Below are 14,726 nucleotides of genomic sequence, written 5' to 3'. Positions count from 1 at the left end.
GAAAACACCGCTGGATTTGTGGACAGGTAAGTGTCCTAATATTAAAGTGGTTGTAAACCCTTACAGACCACTTTGTGCTACAGGTTAAGCCTATGATAAGGCTTAACCTGTAGCTACCCAGGATATCTTCTAAACCTGCACGGTTTAAGAGCTACCCCCTGTATTTGCATGTTCCAAAGTCAATGGCCCATGCGCACTGATACAGACTGAAGCAATGGCACAATACCACACACTCCCAAACTTTGGCGTGGTTTACTTCCTCTATAACAATGCGGTTATACCTAAATGCATCTTACCTTTTGTGTCTACTATGAATTTTGCCATGCATTCCAAAAGGATGATGTTGCATGAGTGGGTGTGGCTTATTTTATGAATATATAGGAATTAGGCATGCATAATGGATGGTCCTTACTTAAGTAGAATAATTGAAAACTTTCATAAAATATGCCTGCTGTTTAAAACACATCAAGTCAAAGCGATCAAACCAAAGTTTTATTTACATTATATTTTAAAATGTGAGGCCTCATGCCCCTTTCTCTGGCTTATCTAGTGCAGTTGACCTCAAGAGAGGAGCAAAAGGTTAGAGGGTCAAAGTCTTTTCCTCCTTGGGTCTTGCTGCTTGCTGAGAGAAGGGTGGCTGGAAAATGGATGGTTGAGGGTCACTGTTTAATTCTGTTACAGAACAGATGGTTTGAGTTTTCTTTTACTCTGGGTTCCCTCCCCCTATCTGAAGTCTTCTGAAGAAAAAGAAAAAAGCGAAATATGCAGAAGGCGTCAGTAATGCAAAATATCTGCTTGTAACATCTATTAAGCCATATTTAAATGGTCTGTTTTGCATGTATTCTGTGATCCACGGCTTGTACACATTTTATGCTACTTTCGGAAACTCCCAGTTGTGAACTCATACTGTTTCTCTGGAAAGAATTCAAACTCCAGGTCATGGAGCAATGGTTATTGTACACAGAAGGCAAATCAACTACATGTTAAATATTTATTTTGCATTGATAGGTAAGAGGGAATGAATGCTTCCAAAACATTTTGGAAACTACTGAGGGTTGTTAATACAGATGAATGTTCAACATGAAAAATGTCTAGTAAAAGGTTTGGCAATAAATCATGTGCCCAGTATTTAGTGTAGGCTTTGTTTATGGAGTACAGGTACCTGACACCATGGAATATGCTGGCACTGCATGGGGCTGCAAAATATATTGGCCTTCTAAGTCGTCTTTTAATAACTGCGCAAGTAGGTTTTTATCCTTGTGATTTATTACGTTGGACTGTTATCATAATTTACAAGACACTTCATAAAATCTGCAGCCAAATCCAATTTAATATTTTTATTTCTCTGAGTAAATAATGGTTGAGGAAGGATCACATCTCGTATCAAGTGTAAATATACAGATTATGCTATTGAAGATAAATAATAATAATAATAACAATGCCTCATGCACACTGCGCTTAAAAAACTTGCTTCTTACAGACGTTTTTACTTTTTTTATGCTTGTAAAAGTACCTCTATGCTAGCCTATGTATCCATGCACACATACTGTAGGTTTTTACAGGCCTATTTCAAGAGAAGTGTTAACAGGCTTAAAAAAAACATCAAAAACACAAGCAGGAGAGTAGCTAAAGAGCAGAAAAAAAATGCTGAACCTGCCTAAAAGAATGTAAAAACATTTAAATGCATCTAAATGCTAAACACATTTAGGCACATTTAGTGTTAATGCATTCCAATGGCCAGAATAAATTAATATTCTGCCAAAAAGAATCGCTCAAAAGCTTGACACAACTTAATGCATTCAGAGCAGAAAAGCAAAAGCCCTGTGTGAATGAGGCCTAATAATAGCAGATTTACAGTGGTTATTTATACTTAAAATGCAACTTAATTACACTTATTATTATAATCTATTAAGGAATATGTTACCCCAACATTTCTTATTCCTGATATGTGTCTGTTGTACCATGTACTTATGGTAACAAGTGTCCTGTTCTCTTTCTAATGCTTCCTTTGTGTGAAATACCTGGTGATCCTGCCAGTTCTCCTGTTTTCCTGTTTCAAACTGACCACGCTAAGCATGAGAGCACATCCATCCCAGGATGGTCAAGTTTGCCTGCCTATCCTCCAATGAAACCCCTCCCCCCCACTGCACAGTCATTCTGGGAAGATCAATGAGTGTACTGCTAATTCTCCACCCCCACCTCTCAAAGCCCCTTATGCAGCTGACAACAGAGATTATGTGATCACTTCTAAAAAAAAAGTACTTAAACATGTATATATACCAATACCACGAGATATTCAGCCCTTGTGTACAGGGCGTTGAATTATGCCTGGACAATAAGGACTAAGGTTCATTGGCAATCATAGTTTTCATAGGCTGTATGAAACATACAGTTTTTACTGAATGATTTCCAGTGAACTTATGTATCTGATAAGAAATAGGAATGCTTTTTGCAGTGTTGATTGCGATAAAAAGAAAACATTTTTTTGTTCTTAGGAACCTAGTTTGTGTTATAGCCCATTTTTAGGTTGGCCTGGATCTTTTGATTGGCCTAAAGACTAGTTGACTGTCAAAAATCACAGGCAGACTTTAGAGGCAGTGACAAACCTTAAAACGGAGCTCCACCCAAAAGGGGAAGCTTATTTGCCTTCTTCCCCCCTCCGCTGCCACATTTGGCACCTTTGGGAGGGAGAAGGTACCTGGTATTAACAGGTACCTGCTCCCACTTCCAGCTGAGTTTGCCACGGTGAACTCATCCGGAAGTTTGGCCCCCCTCGTCCTTCCCTCGTTGTCGGGGCATTCACAAAGTGCAGCACAGTAGGGAACCAGCTGAAGCCGCAAGGCTTCACTGTTGGTTTCCTTTACCCGAGATGGTGGCGGCAGCACCCGAGAGCCAATTCAAAAATCGGTTCGGGTGAAGACACCACTGGATTCATGGACAGGTAAATGTCGTAATATTAAAAGTCAATAGGACACTTACTACAATTCTGTAGTATTTGTAGTTGCTGACTTTTCAGATTTTCTAAAGGAGCCTGGAGTTCCGCTTTAACCACAAATCACTCAGAATCCTTGCCATACCAGTCATACCAGTAACTGGTCCATCACAATCCCTGCCATTATAGGTAAAGGTAATAGACCCATGTGGCTCAAGTCAAGTAACATAATATATGTTGTTGGTATCCATACATAGCAATAGCACATAAAACCCAGCAACCTAAATTTGGGGGGGTGTTGGGAGATTGACATTAGCTACCTTTGGTAGTGTTGCTGCTGTAGTCTTGGAAGTAGCATTCCGCAAGAAAGCTAAACCTGTGAAGAAATTAAGCTTTAGAGCTTTTAATAATACTCTCATATTCACTTTGATTCATGAAGTATAATCTAATGTACCTACAACATGTGTCTCATTTGCCCTCTTGGCTCTCATCCTAGCTTTGATCTTGAACATTTTCATGGTTTCCTGAATGCAGAATGTTAGCATAAGGTGTTGCGGTCCATCTTTCCACAATAGAACTTGACCACATAGTCAATGTAGTGTCAAAGTGCACAGTACATCTAGTGTTTGCTTTAGCACTGTAAATAAACTTTGTAATGATCTTGCACAGAATGCTTCTACCGAATTATGTGTACCTTGGTAATCAACAAGTACAAATTAATGAGAATTCCTTACAGTAAATTGCTCTAATTTCATTCATCCATTCTGTAAAATTTTAAACAGAAAAATATCAGTAACAAGGCTCCTTTGTGTAGGGAGTGCGAGCACCAAATAACTTTAAACCCACTTATTTAACAAAAAGGGGAAAAAAATGAAAGTGTGTCTGATCTGGTCTGAGCTTTTCGTATTTCCAGAATCTGAGCATTTTTTTTCAATCCAGCCAAGGCAAAATAAATAAAACTCACATGTCTTAAATAAATGGAAAACGAGTAACAGATTTTTTGGTGTACTCTCTTCAGAAACATTGGCCTCAGGCTGTGTTAGTGTGTGGCTCAACAGCAATCAGAGGTCATAATTTCATTGGCGGTTTGCATCGGGTTTAATTTTTGTAGCATGTTACATTACTGAAAAACTAAGTACTGACTGTGTCTGCTTTAAACAGTAAGATATTTTAAGGTACCTAAAAGAGCAAAGAGGCCCTTATAAAGCACATAGGCTAATTGCTTGTAGCAGCTTAGTAAATACTGAAAATGGGCTCTAAATAAGAATGCGTAGGCCAGTAAAATGTAATGACAGCTGGATTTTTTTTAAGGCACTTAAAACGTAAAGTGGATATTTTACAAGGCTGCCACCTACTGCTTTAAAAGGCATGTAATAACATTTCAAGATGGAGATTTTATTTGCCTGCTCATTTGCACTATGTGGTAAAAGTGAGTTATTTTGCATCCTGTCCTTTTCTTTTCTAGGAATGTGACCAGGTTCATATTGATGATGTATCTTCAGATGATAATGGACAAGACTTGAGGTTTGTTCATGTTTTCTAAATGTCGTTTTAATTCTTACATGGACACTGAGCCAAATAAAACAAGTGATGCAATACTAAAAAATATTCCTTGTATTTGGTATCTGCATAATGCCTGTCAGAATGTATTTTGCACAGTTCAGAATATATAATTAAGCTTACTAAGCTCAAGTATGTAGAGTTCTATCCAGAGGATAAAGTGGGTTCAACCTTTGAAAGTATACATGTCAAACTCAAATGACATTTTGTGGACAGCAGAGCAAAGAAATTCTGTAAGCGTTCTGCTAAGGCTTGAACATGTCTAACTGTACTAATATTTGAGTTAGGATGACACTTAAAAAATATAAATGATTGTAATTTGTTATTATACCCTTTCAATGTTCAGAATTCTAGGCCTTTTGGAAGGCCCTGTGTTTTTGCAGCAAACCAGTCTCACAAGCTGTTTTTTAAGGAAACCTGTACTGAGAGGCTGCAATTGAAGCCCTCTTATAATTACTGACCACCGTGCTAATTGTGAGTTACTAACCTGAAACAAGTATGTAGATCTAACTCCTGATGTGCAAGCTGGTTCTAAGCCATTGACTCAAAGCATTTTCAGAGGGAGATCATTAAAGGTGGCCTTTTGTATAACTCGCAGTACAGGTGTCCTTTAAATCTTTTATATAAGAAAGTTCAGAAGACAAAAGGTTATATTTATGCATTTAAATTAATTATATCATGAGCTACTTAATTCACTCTTGTTTTAATAACAAATGTAGGGGATTGATTTACTAAAACTGGAGAGTGCAAAATCTGGTGCAGCTGTGCATAGACGCCAATCAGCTTCCATTTTTTTTTTTGTTGTCAAAGCTTAATTGAAAAAGCTGGAGTTAGAAGCTTATAGCTACCATGCACAGCTGCACCAGATGTTGCACTCTCCAGTTAGCAAATCAACACTGTAGTGGGCAGTTTTACATTCAGTACAGGATAATGTGAAAAGAGGGTGATCAGAACATTCTCCTGATATTTGGGGGCAGAATAGGTGCCTTGGGCACAATTGTTTCCCAATGCAACTCAATAACACGCACGTAAAAAGTACTTTGTGCATGTGCCAATTTGCAGTTCCCAATTATTTGCACTGCATTCCCAAACAAGCTCCTCTGACTAGAAAATACCTGGAAGCTCAAATGGACATGGTGATGTTCCCAGAAAAAATTCTCTATCAAGTATCAGTGTATACAATCCTGAAAATGCCTGAGCTACAGCAAGAGGGCACCTAGACTGGCAACACAGATATTTTGAAATGTTACTTTTTGATCTAATCCTGTGACACCTAGGGGTTGTTTACTAAAGTCAAAAAAACTCTGCAAGTGCAGTTGCTCCAGAGCTTATTAAATGAGGGAAAGCTTCACTTTGCACCCAATCACCTGCAAGGAAAATAAACTGAACAGCTTGCACATGATTGGATGATGGAAGTCAGCAGAGCTTCTGCTCATTTACTAAGCTTTGGAGCAACTGCTCTTGCAGTGTGCAATTGCACTTTGTAAAGTGCACAGTCTATGTGACTTTAGTAAATCAACCCCCTAGTGTTCAGTGATTGCTGGATATGATTCCCATAACCAGCACTGCAGAGAGGGATCTAGTCCCTGCCTGAATGATAGAGGATAATAAAGTCTAGACCGAAACAGATGTTACAGATAAATCAAAAATATCACAACTCCTTATTGTAAATGTGACTTTTATTTATCTATGTATTCATTCAGCACGTATAACTTTGGGACAGATGGCTTCCCAGCTGCAGCAACCAGTGCAAACCTATGTTTAGCGACTGGAGTTCGTGGTGGTGTAGACTGGATGAGAAAACTGGCTTTTCGTTATAGAAGAGTAAAAGAAATCTACAACACTTACAAAAATAATGTTGGAGGTGAGAAACCATACAAAATATTCAGTATTTGGGTGTTCACATGAAAATAGAAACTTGCAACTAAAAAGATATTAATGTTAATATCAGCAGATTACTTTAATGCACAGCATTCTGTATTTGAGTCCATGATCAGCTTCGCTTTGCACTTGGACAGCTGTAGGCAGCACATAATGTCAAAGTCTTACCCTGTAATAAACACAATTTTTTTGCTAGAAGAGTTTGGACACACTTTTGAAAAGCCATACTGAGATACAACATGAATGCTCTTCCACTTTGCACTAGACATAGATAGTATAAGTGGAGTGAGCAACACCATGGGGGTTATTTACGAAAGGCAAATCCACTTTGCACTACAAGTGCACTTGAAATGCAGTTGCTGTAAATCTGAGGGGTAGATCTGAAATGATGGGAAGCTCTGCTTATTTTATCATCCGATCATGTGCAAACGAAAATGCTGTTTTTTTATTTTCCTTGCATGTCACCCTTGGATCTATAGCGACTTAACTTCCAAGTGCACGTTAAGTGCTTTGGTCTATATGAAGACTATGAGGTTGATTTACTAAAGGCAAATAAACTGTGCACTTTGCAAAATGCAGTTACACTATGCAAGAGCAGTTGCTCCAGAGCTTAGTAAATGAGCAGACGCTTTTATGACTTCCCTTATCCAATCATGTGTAAGCAAGAATGCTGTTTTTTTTATTTTCCTTGCATGTGATTGGGTACTCTTTACAAAGTTAAGCATTGCCTCATTTACTAAGCTCTGGAGAAACTGCACTTGCAGAGTGCAACTGCACTTTGCAAATACACAGTCTGCGTTTAGTAAATCAACCCTTATGACTGGTGATCTCTTCTTTTTCAGAAGGGGCTTTGGTTTCACTACTTTGATAAAGGGGTTTATTTACTAATGGAAAATTCAATTTGGAGGCAAATCCAATTTGCACAACAAGTGCACGGGGAAGTACAGTCGCTGTAGATCTGAGGGGAAAATGCAAGGAAAATTTAAAAAAATGCATTTTTGCTTGCACATGATTGGATGATAGAAATCAGCAAAGCTTCCCCTCATTTCAGATCTTCCCTTCAGATCTACAGGAACTGCACTTCCAAGTGCACTTGTAGTGCAAAGTGTATTTGCCTTCAGTAAGTCAACCCCAAAATCTAAAACAAGTAAAGCTACAAAAATTTCTGACTTCTCACCAAAAATTATATAATATATATTATAATATAATAATATTATAATAAATATAAATCACGTGTCACGCCCTAACCAAATAATTCATTAAAAAAAGAGTAAACCAAATACTTACAGGAAGCTGCCAACCTTAAACTGTGTCCCCAGAAGCAGTAAAAATTAATGTGGCGCTACCTTCAAAATGAGTAAATTGTAGTACAAACACATTCAAGTAACCTAATACTATGGATATAAATGCATGAGCTCCTGTCCATGTAATAAAACTACCAACTCTGAATATAAAATAATATGCCAATTAAAAATAATAATTTGCGAATTCACCAGGGGGGGCCCGTTCATTAAGGGCATGTGGCCGCCACCCCCTCTCTCCAGCCACTGCCTCTATGTGTAATGTATATATTCATGCATAGCATGAATCCATCCATGGCTGCCTCTGCCACCCCCTATTCAGGCGTCCGGCCCCTTTTTGGACTCTGGGCCTAAATTACAGCGGCGGGGGTGTTTTTTTGAAGCACCTGATTAGAGCCATAGGCTCTAATAGGCTTAAAACAATATGGACTTGGAGCGCAAATATATATAGGCTATGACTCTGAAATACAGCCAGCCAACTAGCATTTTTCTAATGACACTATACTAACCACTACATTGTTCTCATGACAGCCAGGTATACTTTACATTGCCTTTAGATACCTGGCTTTTACTGCATTTATCTTTTTTATTTCCCAGACATATATAATCACAATGAAAGTGTCAGTTGAGTCAGCAGATAAATAAAGATAATACTATCCATACATCCCAGGGCCCATTCACACTGCCTGCACATTAAAACACTCCATTTTAGCATGCTTGTTTTCTATGTGCGCACAGACCTGCAATTAACAGGTACATAAAAACACGGATGTGAAGGAGTCCTAAATGTGGACTGTTCTCTGTATGACATATAGCCTTTTTTAATATAGAACTCTTATTTTTAAAGAGGATGTAAACCCTCACATATACCCAGTGAAGTGACCAGCCTAAGATGATTCACAGAGATGAAACAAATCTCCATACCTAAATTTTACATGTATATCTGCTGTCTTCAGCTTTCTAGACTCTTTAGAAAGTGCACATCATTTTAGAAATGTTTCTTCCTGTTTCAGCAGTGGCAGTGGAGTCTGGGCATACATTGTGTGAGAACTGATTGGAGGAAAGGCACACACCCCCAGTCCACATAGGCATAGGAAAGAAGAAACTTACAGAGCGGTGCTGTGAATAGACAAGCTCTCTGCTTATCTGTTTCTAAGTTCCCTCTCCAACACAAATTTCCAGCTGCTTTTATCTCCTGCGTCAGAGAACTTGTCAGACATTATTATGCTGATAAGAGAGGAACAGAAAGATACAGGACTTAGAGCTTTGGAGAGAGATATGTAACACTACAGATATATGCGTGTAGGTCAGATTTCATGAATAGGGTTTACATCCACTATTCTAGTACTATTCAAGTTCTATTTTCTAAGCACATAGAGACCAATCAAATTCTTGTTTAAGTGTGTGGTCAACACATTGAATTCTCATGGGTTAGTGAATTTCAGGAAAAAAAAAAACACTTCAAAATTAGAATTGTTTTTAGAGAAAAGAATGATTATATAAGAAGCCAATTTACAAAATAAAGATCCCATACCGAAACCTGTTTGTGCTAATTTTGTTCTAAAAACACTACCTCAGCTGGGATTAGGAGATAAAACTCTAGATGTGGGTTGAACTGTTCAGTAAAAGTATGCCTCGTTCTAGTTTCATGGTATTACTGTTAGAGTTATACAAAATCACATCATTAGCTTTTTTTTTCAAATAGGACCTGATCATAATATTCTGTAGCCAGCGTGTCTTCTTTCTTCCTTGTTAAATCATTCAAGCTATCACAAACTTTACTATGAAAGTTTCTGAAATAAGAACTGTCTATGTTGTCCTATACAGATAAATAGTATATTCCTTTCATTCTTTAGCTGTTTTATTTTCTAATGCAAATTTCAAATTATATAGATTGCTGTGGGATAACACAAATGACTCACATTTCAAACATCAAAGTGCAGCCCCCTATATTAAATGTAATGGTATTTTATTTTATTCATGAGCTCCACTCTTGAGTTGGGAAAACAAACTATAATGTTTTAAGGAAGTGGATGTTATTTTTCTTTAGATCTTGTTTTTTTTTTTTTTGTGTAAACCTAAAAATGTTCCTAGAAAGAACTGAAGAATGAGCAGTTTTTCTTATCCAATATTTTTTGTCTATTACAGGTCTGCTTGGCCCAGCAAAGAGGGAAGCTTGGCTACAGTTGAGGGCCGAGATTGAAGCCCTGACAGACTCTTGGTTAACACTTGCACTGAAAGCTCTCACTTTAATTCATTCTAGGTAATCTTCCTTTTCATTTATTACACACGCTTGAAGGATGTGATTTTACTTATACAGTGCTTTAAAAAAGCATTCATACCCCTTGACAGTTTCCACAGTTTGTCATGTTACAAGCAAAAACGTAAATGTATTTTAGTGGGATTTTAAATGATAGACCAATACAAAGTGGCACGTAATTGTGAAGTGGAAGGAAAATGATGAATGATTTTCAAAATGTTTTACAAATAAATATGTGAAACGTGTGCCATGCATTTATATTCAGCCCCTTTACTCTGACACCCCTAACTAAAATCTAGTGGAACCAATTGCCTTCAGAAGTCACCTAATTAGTAAATAGAGTCCACCTGTGTGTAATTTAATCTCAGTATAAATACAGCTGTTCTGTGAAGCCCTTAGAGGTTTTTTTAAGTATCTTAGTGAGCAAACAGCATTATGAAGGCCAAGGAACACACCAGAAAGGTCAGGGATAAAGTTGTGGAGAAGTTTAAAGTAAGGTTAGATTATATAAAAAGTATGGCACAACTGCAAACCTACCAAGACATGGCTGTCATCTAAACTGACAGGCCGGGCAAGGAGAGCATTAATCAGAGAAGCAACCTAGAGGCCCATGGTAACTCTGCAGGAGCTGCAGAGATCCACAGCTCAGGTGGGAGAATCTGTCCACAGGACAACAATTAGTCGTGCACTCCACAAATCTGGCCTTTATGGAAGAGTAGCAAGAAGAGTAGCAAGAAGAGTCCCATTGTTTAAAGAAAGACATAAGAAGTCTTGTTTGCAGTTTGCGAGAAACCATGTGGGGGACACAGCAAACATGTGGAAGAAGGTGCTCTAGTCACATGAGACTACAATTGAATGTTTTGGCCTAAAAGCAAAACGCTATGTGTGGTCAGAGTTGATTGGAAGATGGATAGAGCCAAATACAGGGCAACCTTAGAAGAAAACCTGTTAGAGTCTGCAAAAGAGTTGAGATTGGGGTGGAGGTTCACCTTCCAGCAGGACAACGACCCTAAACATACAGCCATAGCTACAATGGAATGGTTTAGATCAAAGCATATTCATGTATTAGAATGGCTCAGTCAAAGTCCAGACCTAAATCTAATTGAGAATCTGTAGCAAGACTTGAAAATTGCTGTTCACAGATGCTCTCCATCCAATCTGACAGAGCTTGAGCTAATTTGCAAAGAAGAATGGGCAAACACTTCACTCTCTAGATTTGCAAAGCTGGTAGAGACGTACCCAAAAAGACTTGCAGCTGTAATTGCAGTGAAAGGGGGTTCTATAAAGTATAGACTCAGGGGAGGCTGAATACAAATGCACACCACACTTTTCAGATATTTATTTGTAAAAAATATTGAAAACCATTTATCATTTTCCTTCTACTTCACATATATGTGCCACTTTGTGTTGGTTCATCACATAAAATCTCACTAAAATACATTTACATTTTTGTTTGTAACATGACAAAATTTGGGAAATTTCAAGGGGTATGAATACATTTTTAAGGCACTGTAAATATATTATTATATGATTGCCTGCTTTTCCACTCAAAATAATAATGATTTTTTTTTTCTGCAACAGGACAAATTGTGTAAATATACTTGTTACAACTACCCAACTTATACCAGCATTGGCAAAGGTCCTGTTGTATGGATTAGGAGTTGCGTTTCCCATTGAAAACATTTATAGTGCAACTAAAATAGGTAGGTACAGGAAATAAGATAATGCCAGTTACCAGTACTTACAACACATGAATAATATTTTGCGATCGAATGTACGGTTTCTCAACTGCAATAATGTATCAACCATTTTCCTCTTTATAGGAGCCAACTCCTAGAATGAATCAAAAAACACACTTGCAGTGGGGTCTGATGTTGTGCAAGGGTTAAATACTTGATAAGTCTAGGGGTAGAGGAATATCCTTACCTTATTCCTTACTCCATCAGGCTTCAGTTCATCTCTTCTATACTCTGATGCTCAAGGGTGTGGGCAGGCCCTTGCCATCCTCACATTTATTGCAGGGCTATTGGCCCTGCATTATACTTAATGCCATCAGCATGCGACTGCTGGCCAGATCACCTAGGGAAGTAGTATGGTAACTATTATCCTTATACTTAATGCACATTTTACCCTTGCAATGGAGGAGCCCACTGCAAGTTTTAGTAATTCCTGGAGTTCAGCTTTATTTTTATTTTTTTTTTTTTATTTTTTTTTTTTTAATCTTTATTTAAATTTTTTCCATACAAAAAGTATAAAACATAGTATACATATACATATGCATCCTACTACCCCCCCCCCCCCCCCCTATAGCCCTACTACCTCTTCATATTTCTTCGTTGATTTAAACAGTTTCCATTGCTTCCATTTCTTTCGAAATTTCTTTTCCCCGCTCTCCTCATCCTCTTCCCATCCCTCCATTCTATACATGTCCTCTACTTTACCTATCCATTCCCTCAATTTTGGGGCTTCCGCCTGTCTCCAGTTTTTTGGTATCAAGCTCTTTGAGAACTGAAGTGGGAAGGCAGTGATGTGACGCCAGAGCGTTGGGGGAGGAGCCTGACGCGGCGGCCGTGAGGGCTGAGAGAGACTGCTATCCACGGTGGTGGAGGAACCAGATGGAAGACCGGGGACACAGCGTGGAGGCCCCTCATTAGGACGATCTGTCTCCCCCCCAGAGCAGGTTGAGACCGTTGTGGAGAGCGGTAGTGGCAGGTGAGAGCGGCCGTACAACCTCCGGACGGGAGATGTAAGCAGGAGATTCAACTGCAGCTGGTGAGAGTAACCCCCCCTCCCTTCCCTCCCTCCCTCTCCCTCCGGGACGAGACAACTTGCACAAAGTGACTTGGACACAGTGAAAAAGTCAGCGGCAGCTGGAGAGGGCAGCTCTCCCCCCTGATAAGGAGGACTGAAGCTGACAGGATAATAGGTGATTCCGTCCCTTATCTGTCGGCTGTGAGACCTGTCGTGTTGTGTATCCATTCCTCTGCCCTCTCTACCTCCCCCTTCTTGGACGCTAAAGCTGTTTGCATGCCTGATAATTAACCCTTGAGATGTTCAAGAGCAAGACAGAACAAGTGCTTGTGAGATATACAGCGAAGGTTAAAAATGCTTATTGGTGACACTAATACACGCACTAATACATGCAGAGACAATGTTCATATAGCAACTGTATTGATATGAATAAATGAGCAAAGTTAAGAACCTGTGGGAGAAAAAAGGACTGTCATTAAATCTTCTCTAGGATATGTGAAGATAAATGAAGTTTTTTTTTTTTTTTTTTTTTTTTTTTTCTTCCTGTGCTGCTTTCCTAAAAATACCAGCTTGAAGTAAGTCTCCCCTGGCATATTATCTATGGAATATATATTAATGGATATTAAGCAATAGCTCAATAGCTCAAAAAAAAAAAATAGGGGGGAGACGGTTTAAAGAAGTAATCTGCATGAGAGACATACTGAGCTTGAACACATCTGTGGGTAACCCATGAGCACGTATATACATCTATTGCACTCGCATAGAACAGAGTTATCGACTATCAAAGAGAGGTCTCTCCCTTCTTTTTTTGTCTGGAAACATACACAAGGAAAGGAGGAGGGGAAGGAGGAATATATTATAAATCCCAGAGGGATAAGCACACGTGAGAGGGGTAAGCCGGAGGGGGTGTGAGCCCAAAAGAAATAATGAAAGGCCGATCCCAAAAAGTAACAGAACCCAAAACCCCCAGAGAAAGTTTAAATTCAAGTGCAAACGCAAGCTCAATCCAGAAATATTTAACAACTAAAGAAGGGAACACCAGAAGTCCCAGTATGGAAAAAAAAACAGCTCAGGTAAACAAAGGCGCAAGAAAAGAGGCAGCTAAATTAAAGGGGGCCCAAGGAGAAAAGATACAGGAGAACATGGGAATAGAGACGGAGATTACAGAGGGGGAAGATCTGAGGAGTGAATCCCTAATGCCTACTAAGTTGGATATGTTAGCAATGTTCGAGAGAATGGAAAACCTGATAAAAAGTGAGGTCTCCAACGTACGTATGGATTTGGGACATCTGTTAAAAAGGGTAGAAGAGGTAGAAGAGAAAGCGGAGAGACAAACACTGGAGATAGCTGGGCTAAAAACACAAATGAAAGAGCTGCAAAGACAACAGAAAGAATGTTGTTATAAAATGGAGGCGCAAGAAAACCAAAATAGGCGCCAAAATTTGAAGATAAGGGCTATACCAGAGCAAAATGGAGAAGATCTGGAGGAAAAAATGAAGAGGATATTTAACCCCCTACTGGAGAGAGGAGAGGCAGAAAAGATAAAAATTGATAGAGTACACAGAGTGAGGAAACCACCTGGGCTAAAAGAGGACATGCCACGGGATGTGCTTATTAAGTTCCATAAGTACTCAGACAAAGAAAAAATATGGAATAATCTTAGGAAGGGACCTCCTCTACAGTACGAACAAAAGACTTTACAAGTGTTTGCGGACTTATCAGCGGAGACCCTAATAAGAAGAAGAAAGCTCAAACCACTGCTGGATCAACTAAGAGAACTAAACATTAGATATAGCTGGGGTTTTCCCGCAGCATTAATAGTACACAGAGATGGGAAGACAGTAAGGTTGAGATTTTTGGAAGATATACAGGACTTTTGTAAAAACCTACAGATACCAATTCCAAAAGAGTATGAAGGGTTAATAAGAGAGGAGCTACCGGGGGGAGAGGGGGGGTGGCGGGGGGTATAGGGAGGGGGGGGAGGGAAGAAGTAGTAAAAAGGCTGCTCTAAAGTTATGGAAGTACATTGAGGTGGTGGAAA

General features: G+C 38.9%; 1 protein-coding gene across 6 annotated transcripts in view; it reads left to right on the top strand.

The window, feature by feature from the left end:
• EYA1 (EYA transcriptional coactivator and phosphatase 1) overlaps window positions 1–14,726 on the top strand; it is a 145,471-nt gene that overhangs the window by 116,046 nt on the left and 14,699 nt on the right. For all 6 annotated transcript variants that reach the window (XM_077492859.1, XM_077492860.1, XM_077492858.1 and 3 more), the window contains 4 exons: window positions 4,398–4,456; window positions 6,196–6,356; window positions 9,823–9,937; window positions 11,516–11,637. In XM_077492859.1, the coding sequence (XP_077348985.1) occupies window positions 4,398–4,456; window positions 6,196–6,356; window positions 9,823–9,937; window positions 11,516–11,637 (457 nt within the window). The remainder of the gene's footprint in view (window positions 1–4,397; window positions 4,457–6,195; window positions 6,357–9,822; window positions 9,938–11,515; window positions 11,638–14,726) is intronic.

This window comes from Lithobates pipiens, unplaced genomic scaffold (assembly GCF_037356315.1).
Source record: "Lithobates pipiens isolate NorthernLeopardFrog02 unplaced genomic scaffold, aLitPip1_a1.2 Scaffold_19, whole genome shotgun sequence".
NCBI lineage: Eukaryota > Metazoa > Chordata > Amphibia > Anura > Ranidae > Lithobates > Lithobates pipiens.
Note: the sequence above shows the minus strand (reverse complement) of the source record. Positions and strands in the feature narration are given on the sequence as shown.